Source organism: Protomyctophum bolini, assembly GCF_963924005.1.
Source record: "Protomyctophum bolini genome assembly, chromosome: 10".
NCBI lineage: Eukaryota > Metazoa > Chordata > Actinopteri > Myctophiformes > Myctophidae > Protomyctophum > Protomyctophum bolini.
Genome location: NC_137871.1, coordinates 38,875,705 through 38,895,934, shown reverse-complemented (window position 1 = coordinate 38,895,934; position 20,230 = coordinate 38,875,705). Strand labels below are relative to the sequence as shown.

The 20,230-nt window shown below is 42.0% G+C and overlaps 1 protein-coding gene across 1 annotated transcript; it reads right to left on the bottom strand.

The window, feature by feature from the left end:
• Positions 1–16,672: 16,672 nt before the first annotated feature.
• Positions 16,673–17,582, bottom strand: LOC308322287 (large ribosomal subunit protein uL4m-like; the record flags this gene model as incomplete). The annotated part of the gene is given in 2 exon segments (XM_080773489.1): positions 16,673–17,077; positions 17,079–17,582. Coding segments are annotated over 2 exon segments (909 nt in total).
• Between the last annotated feature and the right edge of the window lie 2,648 nt (positions 17,583–20,230).

Below are 20,230 nucleotides of genomic sequence, written 5' to 3'. Positions count from 1 at the left end.
CTATATACGTAGTGTATATATTAGTGATATATATGTATAATATAGTGACCTCTAGATGTGAGGGCCACATACCGTAGTGTCCTGAACCATATGCCTAACCGATATGCCTAATTGCCTATACAGTGTACATGGCCGTATCAGAGGCACCCAGGGGACAGACGCGTGTTCAAATCGGTGTTGTTCATTATAATTCTTTGGATGAATCAAAAACGACACGGCAGTGAAAACAGCCTCGGCCCCTGCCTTTTCGGCCTTGCTGAGATGGAAATAAGGCCAGTATACATTGCGTATAATTGCGTATAATTGGTCTGCATGGATTAAAGTTCTCAGTCGCCACGGCTGATTTCAGGCATGCTATTTGGAAACGGCACTAGTGTGTGTGTGGGGGGCTTGGCCATAGAATTATTTTTCAGTCGTGAGATTCTATTTTGCAAACAAAGTATACCTGTATGGTTGCATCTGGAGAAGCCTGTGGGTGTGGTGGTGACGTATCTTTACGTCCTAGGATGCCCAAACTATCTAGAGATGGTGTGTGTTAATCATATCTGGTGTAGCCTCGGAAACCCAGGCATTTTAGTTGTGACAATGAGGACTACGTATGGGTTGTCCTGCAGCACGTTCCCTCTTTTTGGTATTCTTTGTGATTTGTAGTTTCTTTAAAAAAAAGAAAAATCATGCGGATGTGCCACAGGCCTATTTCCTTTATTCCTTTATTAGTTATATAATATCCTGATTTTCTTTCTTACAAAAATGTGACTGTAGGGTCAAAATAAGTGGAGTGACTATGCACCTGTTGTCAATCGACCTAATCGATGCAAACAAGAAGAATCAGCCATCCTCACACACATACAGTATTATATAGGAAGAGCCTCCCATCCCATGTATTCTGTCTTCTAATTCCCTAGTGACTAATTACTGTACAGTTGCACTTAAGGCATGTGAACCAGTGTGTTTGAACAAAGTTATTTATTTCCAAATGCCTCATTCACCATACAATGATGTCAGTGGACAGACAGACAGACAGACAGACAGACAGAATAGGGGCAAATTAACTGAAAGGTGTCTTGTATTATTATGCTGGTGTGGTCGTCGCTATCCAATCAGATGCACGATCACAAATGTCGTGATGAGATTCGGAATCAGTCTGTTTCTGATTTTGCCTGATGATTATTTTTGTCACTGGCCGAAGTCTCCCTGTGCCATCTGTTCTCTGCATCCCCATAGCGATGCTGCTAATTAACCGACTGACACAACCAAGGAAGGAGAGGCGGAAATATGCTAATTTTAAAATAGTAGTTAATCTGCAAATGGATATATGCCAAAAAGAAGAAGCGGGAGTGGGGAGCAATCGAGTGCAGTTACAGTGACTTAAAACGGTGCAGTAAGCAAAGTGAAGAAAAAATGTTTTGTCGGTTTTTTGCGAATATATATTTTTTATAGTATGTTTTTATGCATGTGTGACTAGTGTTAGTCTATGTGGTTGTGCATATATAGTAGGCCTAAGTACAGTACACGTGTGTGTTTACACCATTGGTTAATGTATGCAATCACTGGCACTGACACTTCAGGTTCCTCTCACCTAGAGAGACCTAAAACATCTGGTTGTTTTACAGTGCCCCTTCAGAACCTGACCCAGAGTCCCAGTGACATAGTGCTATATAGAACAGTATAGTGCTATCCCCAGTAGCTTGGGTGTCTGACATTTCCAGAGATGTTTGTCAGAGGGTGCCCGAACTTGCAGGCACGGTGGAGGAGAGTACAGGAGTGGTTGTGATCTGGAGGGGGATGGAGTGGTGTAATTAACCTCAAGATCGATTGTTGGTTGTAAAAGTTGATTCATTTTAGGCAAGAGTTTGGGAGATCTGTGCACTGCAAAGTTTGTTGTCTGGCTAAAGTACAATATTGTTGGCTTATGCCTTATGGCATTACATTAACATAAGTTTTGCTCTGGTCATCTGCATTATCAGCAGCAAAAAAACATGATCGGGACATTCCTAGTATCAATATTATATCCACATCATGATATTAGACTGGATATTGTCTGCGATTTGGGATATTGTGCTATTGTGATATGGAATTACTGTTCTATAAAAATATAAATATCGGATCGGGAAAAATCGGTATCGGCAGATGCTCAAAATCAAATGATCGGAGTCGGATCGGGAGCAAAAAAACGTGATCGGGACATCCCTAATAATAATTATTATTATATAACGGGAATGTTGAATGGGAGTAGGACAAAGGCACGACAGTATGTCCATGGGTTGGGTAAGATGCAATGGCAAAACACAGGAGGATTAGGATCGGGAGAAAAAGTGGGTGAAAAATAATTGCCTGCTCTATCACTAAAATATATTTTTTGTATTAATTACACAATCAAGTTAAAACAATTCTAGCTTTTAATCAAGGGTCAAGTGAGACTGGATATATTAAATTACCATTGACAAAAATCTGTTTATGAGAGAAACAGATTTTTGAGAAACGTGCATCCCTAGACATTGTACTGCTATTGCTATGTGAACATAATGCATATCCAAATACAGCGTAGAATGTCCACTTCCAGCCAAAAAAAGAATTCATCTTCTACCATGTGCCATTTCAGTCAAAGTCGGATTGGGGCCACAAAGCAAAGCTGTATGTTGACATTCATGCTGCATTTTAGAGGCTGAGATTTTGATAATGCAACTTTTTCTTTTTTCTTTTTTACAATTACACTTGACAACCTCAGGTTTAATTTGATATGGCATGAATATGTAGCTATAGTAGAACCTAGACTAGGTGTTTGAAACAAAACAAAACCTGGGAGAATAGATACAACCGGGTGAACAGAATAGATAGATACAACAGGAATAACTGTGATTTGAACTGGCACAGCACAGCTCTTTTATTTTAGCCACAAATCACATCAATAAAAATATTTTTTTATTCCACGTATTTATACGTGGAATAGAGTTAACAAAAAGAAGGGTAATTCAAATCCACTGGTTCCGTTTCAGGTTATAAAATAAACGAAAGCAAATCGGAGGCAATGATGATCTCTGGGTCCTGGCCTACACAACTAAACAAAGATGTAGCATATCGTTGGTCAAAAAATGTAAAGCATTACTATTGGACAGCTCAGCTGACTGCAATTTTCGCATCATGGATAAGTAATGATGAAGAGACAGGTTGAACATTACCCTTCCTTGATAAAAAAACAATTGATAAAAACAAAATTAAAATAGGAAATGAATGGATAAAGCATACATTAAAGGTGTTGGAAGCAGTTAGGAAAACACTGTGGGGATCAGGGTCAGTTTCAAGGGCAATGCCAATAGTGGGTAATATTGATTTCTCTCCATCCATAAGTGATACTGGATTCAGTCGATGGGCTGATAGGGGTCTTAAAACCATAAATCAGTTATTTGACGGAACGATTTTTAAATCCTTTGCTCAACTCCAGACGCAATTTAAACTCCCTTCAAGTGATTTATTTAGGTATTTCCAAATAAGACATTATATCACAGATCATAGAGAGAGAGAGAGAGAGAGAGAGAGAGCTGGTTAGTAAGAACCCAAACGACATTGAGGTATACTTTATATAAAGCGCTGGATGATATTTCTCAAAACACATGGTACATTAAGTATAAATGGGAATTGGAACAATATCTGTGATATTGTATTTGGGTGTTTCGGTGTAGAGGTTGTTGGGTCTGTAAAAGTGTCATGTGTAGTGCTTGTTGTGTCTGTAAAAATGCTTTAAAGAAGTCTAGGTGCCCGGTTTGTAGCCGGTCGTGAGCTGGGGGGGCGGGGGATCCGGGGGCCTCCGGCCAGTCACTTGCTCTCTCAACCTTGTGATTTTTATTTATGTTTGATTTTTGTTCATTCATTCATTATTTGGTGGAAATAATTGGATTTAAAATAAAAACGAAGGAAAGAAGGGTAATTCAACAAGTAAGTAGTTAGGGGGGGAGAGAGAGAGAGAGAGATGGAGAGGATCAAATGGAACACAACCACCCTAAAGACTACTAATCATATTATGTATTCCTGCATTATCTGCATAGAGAGATCTCTGTACATTGAATTTAATTCATTGGAGATTCTGACTTTCAATTGGCAGAGATTCACTGTTTACTTATTTATAGCCATATACAGACATTCAGACAAAAAACCTGCACTCTGTACATGTTTCACACATATTTAATACATTTCCCCAAGTTCTTAATTTACGTATGAATCTTGATGATTTTTTAAAATGTATTTGATGTATGTTTTGTTCTTGCTTACTGTAAGTCGCTCTGGAGTGAGAGAGAGAGGTTTGCATCAGAGGATGACTGGATATTCGTGGTAAATTTCAAAATGATATGGAGATTAGGTTGGAAATGGGTGAAATATATTTACACACACACACACACACACACACACACACACACACACACACACACACACACACACACACACACACACACACACACACACACACACTACTGAGCAAATTGTCTCCCAGGTAGGCTACATTTGTGCATGTACATTTATTCCATTTCTCCTTAACCTAACAGTAACCCCAATCCTAACCCACCACTAACTCGTTTAGGTCACACATGCGTGGCGTGTGAGTGAGTGTGTGTGTGTGTGCGCTTGCATGTGTAGCCCCCAGCCAAGACCCAGCCCGCAACAGCCCTGCCAATGGGGCTCAGCCCTATTGGCACAATGGGTTGCGAGTTGGTCTGGTTCAATCGGGTTCAATCCCCGCTTCCCACGTAATGGAAACATGCATACACTGTAAGTGGAGTAGCGCAAAATGAAAGGGACTGGGTCCAAATCCCTGGAGGGGCATCATTCTTCCAGAATATTAACCAAACCCTTCTTTAATACTGTATCTTTCACCACTTCAGTGTCTGTGTTCAGCAAAATGGGCCAGGAGGGGCAAGAGAGAAAATTACCTATTTAGTTCCTATTTAGCTGATGATCTCTCTGTGAATACAAAGATGCATGGCAGTCCCACCTGAGTATGCTCTATTTCAGACCAAGGTACACATTGGCTCAGCTGGGGAGATAGAGATATAGATTGAGACCTTGGAAAGTGCAGAATTCTCTATTATTCTCGAACAAAAGGAATAGGGGAGCATTAAGCATTAGAGAGCAACAGATGGAGTCGGCCTTCGCTGTCTTTTCTGTCAATTACAGTAGCTTACGCGCATAGAAGGCGGCATGAACTCACTCGCATGCTTGCGAACCGCACACACGTTTACGCAAAACTCCGCCCCACTTACTCTTCGACATTCCCCCCTCCCCCTTCTGCCCATCCCTGACATCCTCTTATCTTGCGCCATTTCCAATCCTAACGGAGGACAAGTTATCTTTGAAATTAATTACACCAATAAGAGGGGCTGGCCCGGCAGCAGGAATAAACAGGATGATTAGGAAAAGCAATCAGGCTCTTATTAGATTCAGGGGAACAAAGAGACAATTCAGTTTGGAGTGTGCCCACGTGCACACACACACACACACACACACACACACACACACACACACACACACACACACACACACACACACACACACACACACAAAAGAGAGAAAAGCAAAAACAAAGGGAAGGCAACAAGAGAAAGAATTTAATTAATCTGTCTTGGCTTTCTTCTGTCTCTCGGGTTGTTGTGATAGACAGAGACACCTCAGTTTCTTTTTGTTTCGGGTTCTTTTTTCAATTACAGCTGTGGGAAGCAGGGCAGAAAAGGCTCTTGACAATCAGTGTCAAAATAAGACCAAACATATTATGCATTTCAAATCGGGCAAATATCACCTCTACACACTCTAAAGGCTACATAAAACTTTACTATGTCTCCTGGCCCACGTCAACATGCTCTCATTTACACACTGACTTTAAAGCACCATCATGAGTGACCATGCATGGGAAGTGAGCTGTAAAAGCCATTCTCTACCCATTTGCAGCTAAATACAAATACTATCATTTCAATTCAAGGTGGTACATGGCATACACATTTCTAACCATGATTATCAAACATCTACTCAACTCAACTAACTCAGTTAAAGCACTTGACCCCTCCTGTGACAAATGTGAAAAATATTAGTACACAAAAAGTTTAACCAGAGTTTCCATGTTAAGTGCATGTAACTTGTAACATCTGCATTCTCAACAAACAGCTATAGGGACTCCAGCACCATGGACAGTGCACATTATGGGCCTTTTTGCACTGTTCTGTGCCCTCTCCTTTCTTTCTCCTTCTGCTTTGGGGATCAGTACCTAGGACAGCACCACTGCTCACTGTGCACAGCAGCACCATCTAAAGTGAATGAGCCCGACTGGCTCAGTGAATGCCAGCAGTCATTGCAGGCTCACATCCTAGAGGGCAGAGAATGACAACAAAGAAATAAACCAATTTGAGTCAAACTGTTTTCAATTACACTCCTCACACACTGGCAGCCATGGATATGTTTATGTGCTCATTGCCAATTATCAATTCTCTTCATTCTAGAATGCTAGTGTGATTGGAAACAGCTGGTGGTGGAGAGGGAGAGCAAGACAGAAGGAACATAATGTGGTTGTGAGGTTGAGAAAGTGTGTGTGTGTGTGTGTGTGTGTGTGTGTGGGGGGGGGGGGGGGGGTGTGTGTGGTATACAGTATGAGTGGGAGAAATTTGGCAAATGGTGTCCTATTTTCTTCTAAGGTGGTATTGATGTCACCGTGATAGAACACTATACCCCTTGCTAGGTTGAAATGGGTGTTATCAATTCTTTATGGTTGGGAGAGAATCATATTATTGAATATGCCAGCAGACGTGAGTAGATTACTGGCCACATACACTGGTCCCTAGAGCTTTCAAAGGGAACAGGCCTCTTTGTACAAATACTTCAACAAAGACAAAAGCTTTATCTGACATATGGGATTCTGTAATGTATTACTCCTGTGAACACTTTATCAATCACTGAATCAGGACCAGATTAATGTTGACACAATTAGCACGTGTGTGCAAGTAAGGGCTATTTTTAATCATGTGTTTCTCTGTATGCCAGTGAGAACAGCAGTGGAAGCAGGGTCCGGTGATAAAGTGTCTTGGTATTTGGTGAGCCCTCAAGCTCTTGAGTAGAAACTAGTCAATTACATGACGGAAGGAAATCAAGTTCGTTAAGGAGTTGAATAATTACCCATTTACAAGGAGCTCATCAGTTGACTGGATCGTTAAGGCATAATGAAGACAGTCCTGGGCTGGCTATGGAGTCATTATTGTGCCAAAACGTTTGATCGTTTAACAGAAACAGTTCCATCGAAAGAAATAAAATTGAAGTTGAAAAGTAAAAATAGTCGACTAAACTATTCAAGAGACTATGAGTATGACTAAAACTAAAATCAAAAAGTGCTGCCAAAAACAACACTGTACTGTACTGTACTGTACTGTACTGTACTGTACTGTACTGTGCCGTGCCGTGCTGTACAATACAGTACAGTGTTGTAGCAGACTGTGCTGTACTGCACCGTTGTGTGTGTGTGTGTGTGTGTGTGTGTGTGTGTGTGTGTGTGTGTGTGTGTGTGTGTGTGTGTGTGTGTGTGAAGTTTAACAGTCAGTAAAAACAATAGCACCATATTGCCACTTAAAGAGAGAGAAACCTGCTCCTCATGAAACGGTCAGAAACGGTTTGTGTGATAATGAAGAATCAACTTATATTATGTTAAGTGCTATTAAAAGAATAGGGCAAGAATTACATAAAATGTTTCAGATATAACCTTCTAGCATGAGTCCAATTCTCTCTAACTGGAGGGACTACATTATCTTCCCATATAATGGACACCTCAAGCTAAATGTTCTCAATGACCGTTCCAAATGACCCAATGCTTTCAAGGCCTGAGGTGGCAATAACTAATTAATTAAAAAGTTTCCATTTAAAAGTGACATTGTTCATTGTTGCTAATAGTCATTCAAGTTCAAAGCTTTTATGCTCCCAAGTGAGAAAATAAGTTTGGAGCACGACATAAAACACATGCTCACAACAAACAAAATATACAGAAACACGTTCTATAGGCTTAAAGGGATATAAACACTTTTAAAGTGATATAAACACATTTTAACATTACTATGGCCTTTGTGTGGACTCCACATTTTCAGATATTTGTTTTTATTAGTCACGTGCCTTCTTATTTAAACCGATTGTAACTTCAAATTCGGTGCAGTACTTAGTTTAGACAGTTTTTGGTTTAGACTAGTCATTGGTTAGACCAGTCATTAGTCCTACAACTACAACCTATCTCAAACCCTCACCCTAAACCTAACCTCCCACGGGGCAGCACACCTAAACCTAACCTTAACCCATGTCTAACCAATGACTAGTCTGAACTAAGTATGCACCCCTTCAAATTCCATTTGAACCTGCATGCACATTAGACTCACTGTCACTGAAAACACATTTATTCTGGTGACTGATATGGGTCTTCTAATGCTCTCTGTCTCTACATCAGTGGTTCCCAAAGTGGGGTCCGGGGACCCCTATAGGGGTCCTTTGGGGAGTCTCAGGGGTTTCCCAGCTAAATGATAGTTTGTAACTAAATGGACCCTTATGGGTCTGTAACTCTGAGAGTGTACAAATGGACGGGTCCATTTGTACACCCCCTAAATTGGGGTCTCAGAGATAGAAATGCCATTAAATGGGGGTCCGTAGCCTGTTGCATATCAAACTGGGGGTCCTTGAAATGAAAATGGTTGAAAATCACTGCTAGAGCTGTAAAAATCTTCTCTTCTCTTTGGCATATATTTTCAAATGGGAATCCGTGTCGGAAGTTGGAAGGCTTTGTGTTTCTGAACCAATCAGAAACCAGCACTTCAGGAGCAATTAGGGGTTCAGTGTCTTGTTCAAGGACACTTTGACACTAACTCTGGGGGAGTCCGGGTTCGAACTGGCATCCTTGTGGTTTCCATCCAGCCACTCTACCCCTGAGCCACTGCCTAGGGTTTGAGTTAAGGTTGGGTTCAAGCATCGTTTTACTGAGGTTAGGTTTAGGGTTAGGCGTAGTTGCAAAAACGAGAAATGTCAATCACAGTGACTACTGGCCAATCACAGCAGGGTTCCCTGGTGCTGCAGTGGGATTCCAAATCGCGCGCCTGCGACATGACTCCCCATGTCGCAGGCGCGCGATTTGGAATCCCACTGCAGCTCCAGGGAACCCTGCTGTGATTGGCCAGTAGTCACTGTGATTACAAGACAGATAGCAAAGTGAGTTTTGACAGACAGACGACCAGCAAAGTGAATTTTGCTACTACGTGGCTTATTTCTAAGCTAAGATGTTTTCACATACATATTTTATCGTGTTGATTAAGTTTAAAATTAGTAATACTGTCTTGATGTCATCGTGAATGAGATTAAAAACGGAGTCGTTTTGTAGTGTAGTTTGGAGGAACTTGCTGCAATGGGAATCGGGTGTATTAAATCAACATTCATTTCTATTCATGCGGGACTCTACGTGTCATCACGTTTGCGTTCAAAGGAAGTAATTAAAATTGGCTTTTTATGGACTTTTGTTATAAAAATACACAAATGGAAATGTTCCCATTGTTTTGTCATAGGTATTAGGTATGCCCATATGATGACCACCATATGCTCTAAAAGTGTGAAAACATATTTTTTCCGACGTTTTTAAACCCAATGTATTAAGTGTATAAAATGCACCGTACTGTAACATTCCATTCCAAAGTCAGATAATTAAAGCAGTGATACTTTTCCTCCAATTATATTGCAGTAAAAATAGTTTTCTATCACTTTCAAAGAGAGTTCATGTTACATGATGTACTGCTAACTGTACATGCGCCGCGGCCTACCATCAAAGCATCTATACAGACTATACCCACAGGCTAAAACATGGCTCATTTTCAGAGGACTTTTTCCCATTCACCGAATGAACATTGCAGTACATGTTTAGAGCGTTTATTCAACACTTGATTACCCATTATGAACACTGCACATGTGGGCTTAATGAACACTGGGCCATTCTGATCCATTATTTAATTATTTTACATGATGTTTGCCTCATGCGGTTTTGTGGCTAATTAGGATACTATAGTTTGTGTATGTGTGTTCAATGTTTGTGTTTACACAAACACTCAAAATTGTCCATCCATTGTCAATGGCATTTAATGTTAGTGTAGGACAAAGTTTGTGCACACACACCAAAAGCTGGACATATGAGGGGCTAGCGCGCCTCAAAAATAAAATGTCATATAGGGCAAACATCCATCAGTTCAACGCATAGTTCCACTGTCACAACTACATCTGAGGCTTAGGATTGTGAGAACAAAAAGAATAATTCGGCCACACCAATGGTGTCTAATATCACAGCCCTTAAAACACTTTCAGTGCCCCCTGCTGTTCATTTGAAATGACCACAGGGAGCCAGCTATATCCCCTATATAGGCGCCATTCTATTACCGTCAATACAGCCCAACACACTTGTGCATCTATGCAGAAGTGGGGTCTCACAGACAGTGCCCACTGCGAATGTGGGGACCCATCACAGACTGTTGAACATGTGCTGACCAGCTGCCCTATATACCGGCCACCGAATGGTGACCGTGGGCTAATTGACCTAGACAATGAAACACTGGACTGGCTTGCTGCAACGGAGCTAAAGGTCTAAGGACATACGACAGAAGAAGCCCAACACAACGAGAGGAGGGGCAAAGACTTTTTCGAGCAGCAGTTAGGTTTCACAACAAGCGGTAACATGGTTGGCGCGATGCGACCAGAAATCCCTCAATCACTGTTTACATCTGAACGCCGGGCGGTTTGGACTAAAACAACAACTTTGGAGTATTTTTCGGGGGAAAACAAGCAACAGAAAGGAAAATGAGTGGATCCTTATGGGAGGCGCGCACATTGTTCCTCACGATAAGAAGAATGTAGGCGCTGTCTAGCAGCCTGGGCAGCACAGAAGGTTAATGTTTAGCTTCGGCTGCATGTTATTGATATAACCCTTACTACGACACATATTTCAGACACCAGTAACAAATGGTAACACACCAAAAGAAAAGCGTGGCAGTCAAGTATCTGCCTGATAAAACGTGTAGCATCTCAAAAAAGGAAAGGAAAGGTACTATGTTTAGCCAGGGTAACTGGACTAAGCTCAAGAACTTGTTAACAGCCAGGACCTGCTCATAGAACATTTCATGGTAGGGGTTCAATGCCTTGTCCAAGGGCACTTCAGCGGTGGTCATTTTAACGTGCCGGTCCGGGGATACGAACTAGCGACCTTCCGATATCAACACGATTAACCTTCTGCAGTACACACTATTCCCCTCTTTTTAGCCGTAGTTGCAGGAACTTTGGTAAAGGGAAGCTGTAACTATCTACTGTATATGGCAGTAAGTGCTCAATCTTAGTGGACATACAGTGTTAGTTGGCCTAAATGACCTGCCATGTGCAATGACTGGTACCTTTTTGTAAACTTTTCTAAAGAAGAAAAAAACAACACTGTTGCGTAAATCGGCATCATTCACCTTCCTGTTATATGCCTGCAAGGTTGCCATTTTTCCTTCAGAAACTTCTATGTCTGCTGTCTGGGTAATATCGGTTGGACAACACTTTTTTTCATTTGAGTTCAAAACAGCCTTCAGTCGTTCAAAGAGACCATACTGAAATGTCAATCGCTGCAACAGCTGAGGGAAACTTTACTAATTAACTCACTCATTGCAAATGGTGCATTAGTTTAAATGTCTAAAATCAAACAAAATAAGTGACATTATTTGTCAAACAAGCGCTCCATCATTGCTATTTCAAGAAAGGTGGAAAGAGGTAGAAAAAGAAAGAAACAGAAAAAAGGTTTGTCAGTGTGAAATATATAAGGTGTTTGATAATGTGCGTGGTTAAAAGTAGGAGTGAGGCAGTTACATATTACAATACAATATACATAAGTGACAGTGCCAACTGCCAATACTGTAGCCACGTCATAAAAAATAATCCTGTGTTGTGGCCCAGCGATGCTTCAACAGTCTAACATCCAGCAGGTGGATATGTAAAACTTCATGGCTCAATAATACATGGCAAGAAACGGCACATCCACACGTCCACATCCATACTGGTGATTTAGCTGACACTGCACTGTTAACCCATTTTAGGCGGGAACCCCTTTTGGTGTTAGCGTTATGTTATGCTTTAGCTATCGAAAAATAGCAGATCTACAAGCGCATAGCGCGCCACCGAGTGGCGCGCTACGAGCTTGTAGGTCTGCTATTTTTGAAAAATCGAACGACTGACATAGAAACATGGCTTTTTCAGAAAACTGTCAGGATGTAGAAGACATTTTTAGAATCTGATCTCAGGTCAGAATCGGTTAAAAACAGAGAAGCCTGTTCAATTCCTCCATCCATCTGGTGAGCTAACGCAATCCAAAACCTACCACAATTCACCTCCTGTGGGGCTGGCGGTTGCATGGCAAGTTCCCACAATGTATCTCACCAAGGGAGGCAAAGAGGGGACAATGCCAGAGGAAAAGATTTACTCGGAAAGCAGCCCTCTGTTCTTCTCATCAAAGTGCTTGTTGACGGTAATTTGAAACATTCTCCAGACACCTTCCCTCTTTTAAGTTCACAGGGAGTCTTTCTGCTTGTCAGAAAAAAAGGTGATGTTTTAGGCTCAGAGACTTGCCATAAGAGACACCTTACGCTGACAGGTTAGCATTTTAATATGTTATCGTTTGCCACACTTGCCTCCTCACGGTATAAGCAAACAGTGGTGCCAGAAAAGATTTCTGGAGCACAGGTGCAGTGTGATGCTCCAATCCTCACATTTATCAAATGATAACCCTCCTATGAAAGTTAAATGGAGAGGTGGAGGAGTGCTATTGAATTTAATGTACTCTCTTTAGCATTCATTATGCCAGTTCACTCTTCCCAATACACACATGCAATATAAACTTAATGTAAACCCAGTCACCAGCACAGAGCTGAATCTCAGAGGACAAGACTTTGTCGGACTTTGTCCGATCTGTCTGTTAATACTGTATTTCAAGCTCAAGCCCTTGTATTTGTGGTATCAATGAGATGAAATGATCTATTCCATGAACACCATGCCATGTACATTGAAAGCATCCACTGTTATTGCCAAGGACTAGATGCAGCTCATAGATGAGTCTAATAACCATTGCGCTAAAAGCTTCCAGGGCTGAGGCCAATGTTTGAATCTGAAATCTGAAATGTGACCTATGATGTTACAATTTCCTCATCACTTTTTCTCTGATGGAAGTTAGTGTGGTTTTACTCTCCGAATCAAATGAAGATTAATGTCACACCCGTGTGAAGTGAGTGGTGCAACTCCGCGTGTGGGTCCTCAGGGCGTCCCCCAGGAAATTCCAGATTCCAGGAACGAGCCCAGGGTGCCGGCCTGGTTCTGGCGAGCCACTCCGCATCCGAAACGGTCGAGAAATGACAGTTGACCATGTAACTAGACATTATAGCAGCACATTTTGCCATGACAAACATTGACATTGAATATCAATTTTGGTATCTTACCTTTACAGCATATTCAGTCACAACCAGGAACTGGTACTGCAGTAGATTAAAATATCTATCTACAGGTAGACTATACAGAATTCCTGACATCACCTCCGCTACCCCCAGGTCATAGAGTTGTTTCCCCCATTCTAAACGCCATTGAAGTTTTTAAGTTAACACATTTGTGACCAACTATCGCAGATTACTATGAAAACATGCAAAACCTGTCAGTCGTTTAGTCACGCCTCCATAAAATGGTTGCCAGTCCATTTATTATGCCAAGTCACGTCACGCCTCGTGATGTCACACCTACATTCCCTGTTATGCCCATATATGGAGATCACTGATGTCATCAATATTAAGCCCATATATGTGAATGTCAATATATGGCCATGTTGTGACAGTTTCATCGTGAACGCAGTGAGCACTTACTATGAGACCTAGCAGATCATGTCTGTCTGTGTGTGTCTGTCTGTCTGTCCCGCTTTTGTGCCCATGTATGGAGCTGAGTGATTACGTCACCATGACTCAGCCATAACCATATAAGGAGTCCCCAAAGCAGCTATACGTCCAAAACCCAAATATGTACGAGCTGCGTTCAATTATGCGTTAAATTATGCATGACTCACCATCCCCACTGAAACGTCATGTTCCATCGAAAACATTCCTCAGCTTCTTCAGATTTCGTGACAAATCAGTGTGTTTTTTAGTTGATTTTAATAGACTAAACCTTTTTTTAACCTTCCTACAACAACACTGCATGAAGGTTAAAAATCCTATTGTAGCTATAATAACAATTTGGCTGTCATTGCGTGGCTATTTAATATATTTATTTTTAATCCATTCTGAACGGGAACCCATTTTGGTGTTATAGCATCATGTTGTGCTTTAGCTATTGAAAAACAGCAGATCTACAAGCTCATAGCGCGCCACCGAGTGGCGCGCTATGAGCTTGTAGGTCTGCTATTTTTGAAAAATCGAAGAACGACTGACATTTTTTACAATCTGATCTCAGGTCAGAATGGGTTAAATCAGACCAGTGTGTGTCCAGTGGAAAACCTCGTACGAATCTGATCTCAGGTCAGAATGGGTTAAAGTAAACTAAGCAAGAGTCCACATTGTGCATATGTGGGAAATATTCCCACCTGATATCACTCAAAGTCGCTATCATAAAGCTATTAATTCAAATAACCACCCTGTTTTTTGACCTCGGCGGCTTCCATGCTATAATTCTCTACAGAAAAAGCTTGTTGTGAATGTGTGCCCACCCACCAACACAGTATAAAGTGGCTGTAATGAAGTGCATTGGCTGAGATCTCCCATGCAGCAGCACTTTTTTCTGCCTCACCCACTGCTAATTAGCCAGAGTCACATGAAGCTGAGCTGTCTACTTATCTCCTCTCTCTTCTGTTGTTTTTTCTCTCTCTCACACACACACACACACACACACACACACACTGTGACAGAAAGTGCTTCTGTTTTATTATTTCTCTCTATTTTTAATGAATGTTATGGTGTTTTTTTTCTCTCCTCCTGAAGCATTGTGTGCTTTTTCTCCTCTGTCGCTTTTTGCTGAGAGACAGGATGGATGTAGGGGCCCCGGTTCTAATTAACTGAGTGGAAATCTATTGATCAGTCTGGAATTTGACGCAGTCCTGTCACAGGAGAATTGAAACCAATGAGCAGCAGGCCTCCGTTGAGCGTAATTACTCTTATGACTGTGTGGTCTCATATACAGGAAATTAAATAGTCCTTTTAAAACCTGGAGGGTACATCCGAACACATTGCAATATAATTGCGCTCTATTAAAAACCTCATTCATCTTTCATGCATTGAACCTCCTGGTGCTAATGGATGATGTCCCACTCCCTATGTGTTAAAACCTCTCAGCTCTCCAAGTGAGACATCAACAAATTAAGGACATATTCTCTCTGACACTTGTCTCGCACACTATTTGCCACGAGGATATTGATTTTTCTTCTTTAATTATCGGGGTCGAAAGCGATATTAAGACACTACTGAGATAATATTGCCTGGAATAACCTGTCTAGAACCGATATATAAGATATGAGTCAGTGAGCTTAAAGTTGTGCTGCAGACCATCAGTCATTGTGCGGGTGGCTTAACACGTCTATAACCCATTCTGACCTGAGATCAGATTCATACGAGGTTTCCACTGGACACACACACTGGTCTGATGAACCCATTCTGACCTGAGATCAGATTCTAAAAATGTCAGTCGTTCTTCGATTTTTCAAAAATAGCAGACCTACAAGCTCGTAGCGCGCCACTCGGTGGCGCGCTATGAGCTTGTAGATCTGCTATTTTTCAATAGCTAAAGCATAACATGATGCTGACACCCAAAATGGGTTCCCGTTCAGAATGGGATAAACCACGTTCACATATGGAGGGGTGACACGATGCATTTTAGAAGCCTTTCCAATGGCTGACTCGCTGCACGGTACAGTATGTGTCCTCCCCAGCACCTTAGCAGGCCAGCGTGGAGCTGCATCACCAACATCACTGGTGGGGTGTTGAGTCATCAATAGCTTTCAGAACAATTGATTTCTCTCCTCATTGAAAAATCAACAGGCAGTTGACATTGGTTTGTTTTTCACCAGTGGGGTGATGCAATCTTATCTCGCTGTGTAATGCATCTCATCTGCCGTTATCTTCTTTCCTGTGCCACTCTCCATTACCTACATGCAGGAACAAGGAACAAATACATTTAAACCGTGTCCCGTATTGCTGAGGCTACATTTTTACCACTTTAAATCTGGCCTCCCGATTTTGGGAGTGTTATACCGGTGGTTCTCAACCTGTGGGTCCGGACCCCCAGGGGGTCCCCACATGATTTTTTTGGAGGGGTCCCCATACTAAAGTGAAGTGACAAGACTTTAATACCTAAAAAAAATTAAAGAAAAGAAAAATACGATCATTGGCCAAATTGTCAGATAATATAAAAAAGGGGCAAAACATTTTGAAAATAGCTGATCTACAAGCTCACAACACCTCACAACGTGAGGCATTGTAAGCTTGTAAATGTTCTGTTTTCACAATGTTCATCTGTGGAACAGGAATGTAAAGCACCCATTGACATTTTATTTATTGGCAAGTTTGTGTAACAATATAGGTCATGAAACCAATATTGAGGTGTTGATGAATATAAATTTACATGATCATCTTTCCCGGAGGTCCTATGGGAGGTCAGAGTAAGGCAGTTTAAACGGGTACAGAGGCGAATAACGATGGTCGTGCCAGAGTAGTTTATTTTCCAAAAACGTAACCGCTTCCAGTGTGAGGACGAGAGACTCGTGTTTCAACATGCTGTGGACATTCAGGCCAATTGCTGGAATGACATTCACAGTCTTCAGACCTGCTGTGGCTTGAAGGATGTTTTCAGGAAACTCTTCACACACATCTACCATTAACACAGATTCTCCCCAGCGTCTGTCTCTGATCAGATCCGCTAGATACTGCGAGTCAGGAGTGGGAATGTTCAGGGAGTCCACAATATGGAGGTAGTCCTGCGTCAGCTTAGAGCTGAGAGCCACCTTGAGTCCTTGCACGCGTGTCTTCATTGGCAACATGTAATAGAAACTGGGTTGGACCTCTAGGTCCATGAGCGACCCCACCTCCTTTCCATAGAGGTGATCTGATGCTTCCGTGGCGAGCCCGTCCACTTCCCTTCTGTTTCCATGGTTTTCTGCCACCACCCCTGACCTCTGACCTAACCTTTGTGTAGGCGTGGCTAATTCTCTGGTAACTCCTCTGCCACATTTCAACCTCATAGAGAATGTCAAGCCTGGCAGGCACTGCGAAGACATCCGGATGGAGTTGAGCCAAACCTACAGGGTCACTGTCGCACCTCCTCAGGGTGTCCACCCAGGTCTCTACCGGGCTCAGATGAGACGGGATCACCTCATTGCACCTTCTCAAGAGGGGGAGATTACAATCTATAGGCGGTGGCGGTCTTTTTGTTCTTGATGGATCAACAAGATTTGGGGGTATGAGTAGATTGGACGGGACTGTGTTCTTACCAGCAAATGATGAGGACAACCTTTTAGCGATGCCTCTGCCACAAGCTGTTATTGACACGCAAAGCATTTCAATTGAGTTTTAGAAATGAATTACAACTGAACAATTGTCTGGAGAATCAATAGGATTTAGATTAAATGTGAAGTCTAGTCCAGCTTCTTGAAAGGTCATGTGGATGTCAGGTTTGACACCATATTTGGGTATGACGACCACCCAGAACCCTATATATGGAGATGACGGTCACATCATGGACTCTATATTTGGACATGGCTGACCGTGGGAATCCATATATGGATATCAAAGACGCATCATGAGTCATGACATGTCAGTATTTAAAACAAAGAAGCAATGGGTGGGGGGAGGAGTCCCCAGATGACGGTAGAATGACAATTTAATGACAAAGAAAGGAAAGGAAAAACCACATTACTGCATACAAAGTAATCAACAAACTATACTATAAAAACTGGTGAAATATCAGCCAAATTGTCAAATAATATAAGAAAGGGGCAGAAATTGTGAAAATAGCCGATCTACATGCTCACAAATCCTCGCAATTGTAGATCTGCTATTTTCACAATATTTAGCTATGGAACTAAATCAAACTGAACTCCTAGAATTCCAAGTGCTTGGTTGTCAGGGTGAGGCTTCCCCAGTTCAAATGTGATTATTTTGGGGGTCACGGGCCTGAAATAGTTGAGAACCACTAGTTACTACTGTACAACATATTCTCACAGACTCAAGGTATCAATTCTCACACTATAGTGATGGCATGGGACCGGATGTGACCTAGCGGCAAATGATGGGGTACCCTTCACATATCTAGTCTTCTGGAGAGATCAAAGTGGCCGCGCACACACTTAATTGCCCAACAACCCAAACTTTTTTATGGACACAGAATTAAAATAAAAAACAAAAACATTTTGGCAGATGCAACTGCCTTCTGCAGGGGGTACCCTTCACATCATTTTACAACATCCCAATATACCGGCCTATCCTGGAATGCAGAAGTGCCGTTCTCAAACCCCAGATGTAGAAAGGGTGGTGGCTCCGTAAAAACCTGTGAAATGAAATGACGAAAGCTGAAGCGGACTTGGGCCACGGAAAGGCTCTGCCGAGCAAAGCCGTTATTGAGCGAGTCGCCGCGATGAGCGCTGCAAAGTCTGTGTAAATCATCACTCCCCCGCCAGCATGCGTCATCGCGGGTATCCCCGAATCGTTAAGTGCCATATGGTCACATCTGGTCCTATGCCGTTAACCGATTTATGGCTTGAGAATGATTTTCATTATAGGCGAATGTAAAATCTAAAATTGTTGATCTACAAGTTCACAATGCCTCACAGTGCAATGTATTGGGGGCTACTTTTGAAGTAGCCTAATATATTGAAAATATTTCTGGTTAAGTAATAAGTTATGTACCTGTTGTAGTATATACGATAGCTGTGATTCCAAGTTTGTGCTGGCCCATAGCCCCTGAGGGCTCCAAAGCTACACTTGTTGCCTTGTTGAATCCATCTGCTGTGGTCTGTGGACCCACATTTGAAAAGATTTTGTGCCATGAAAATCAATGTTTCGTTAATAGCAGATCTAGAAGCGCTCAACACATAGTGATACGACAAGATGTGAGCTTGTAGATATTTTGCAATAGTTAAACTTATTTGTATGCTATATTAACTCATTTTGCTGGGGACACCCTGGAACCCCCTCAAGGACCCACTAAGGAAAGAATGGAACATACTATGGCACGATTCAAATCCCATCCGGTTGATTAATTCGGCATCTCAAGCAGGTTATGTGGGCAGACCTGTGTGAGGTTGTGAAATTGACTGTCAGCTATGTGATATAATGACTCAAGAGTTGCACCTGGGGGAAGTGATTCAGAGATTGACAGATACATGGCATGCTTTGAGTCATGCATCGGGTGTTAGTGCCCTTCGAATTCAGTTATAGAATAGTTTAAAGTGCAACGAGAAGGGATGTGCTAGAGCTACTGTACAAAGAACACTTAAAGAAGAAAAAGTAGTAAAGAGAAAGAGGGGCTGCCATCTTCTCTGGTTATTAAGGCTAGTTGAAACGAGGCACAACGAATCCTGCATGGGGAGATTCTACACAAAGCCTGTATTATTTAGGCTGGAAGCGATAATTACTGACATATAGCCGTTTCCATTATGCTATACTTGAAAGCCAGGCTATGATGTTGGTTGGATCAGCCGTTCAAGACAACCGCATATCCTACATGATCATTAACATCGTCATAGCACTAGCACGCACATGCACACGTGCAATGTTCTAATTCAGGTTGGTTCTCATGGTTGTGTCCGCGTGTGTTTACGTGTGTATGTTCTCACACACTGTGTGTGTGTGTGTGTGTGTGTGTGTGTGTGCGTGTGCGTGTGCGTGTGTGTGTGCGTGTGCGCGTGCGCACGCACGCGTGGCTCCCGACATGTGCAGCAGGTTAACACTTCCAGTGTGCCTTTTTTTTTTTCAGAATAAAGGAGATAGAGTGCCAAGTAGATGAGGAAGATTTTACTCTGTAAAATATAAGTATAATCTTCCATTACTACTTTGCGCTGCCACATCTCAACTCTCTCTAGAAGTGTTTTTATTCCAAACGAGATGATTGGTTAGGTCAGTTTTACCCATGGAGAGCACCATAGATTTAGAGTAAAGAGCTAGTTCAGGCAGTGCACATGCACGAAACCTGTCTAGGAGCCCTGAAG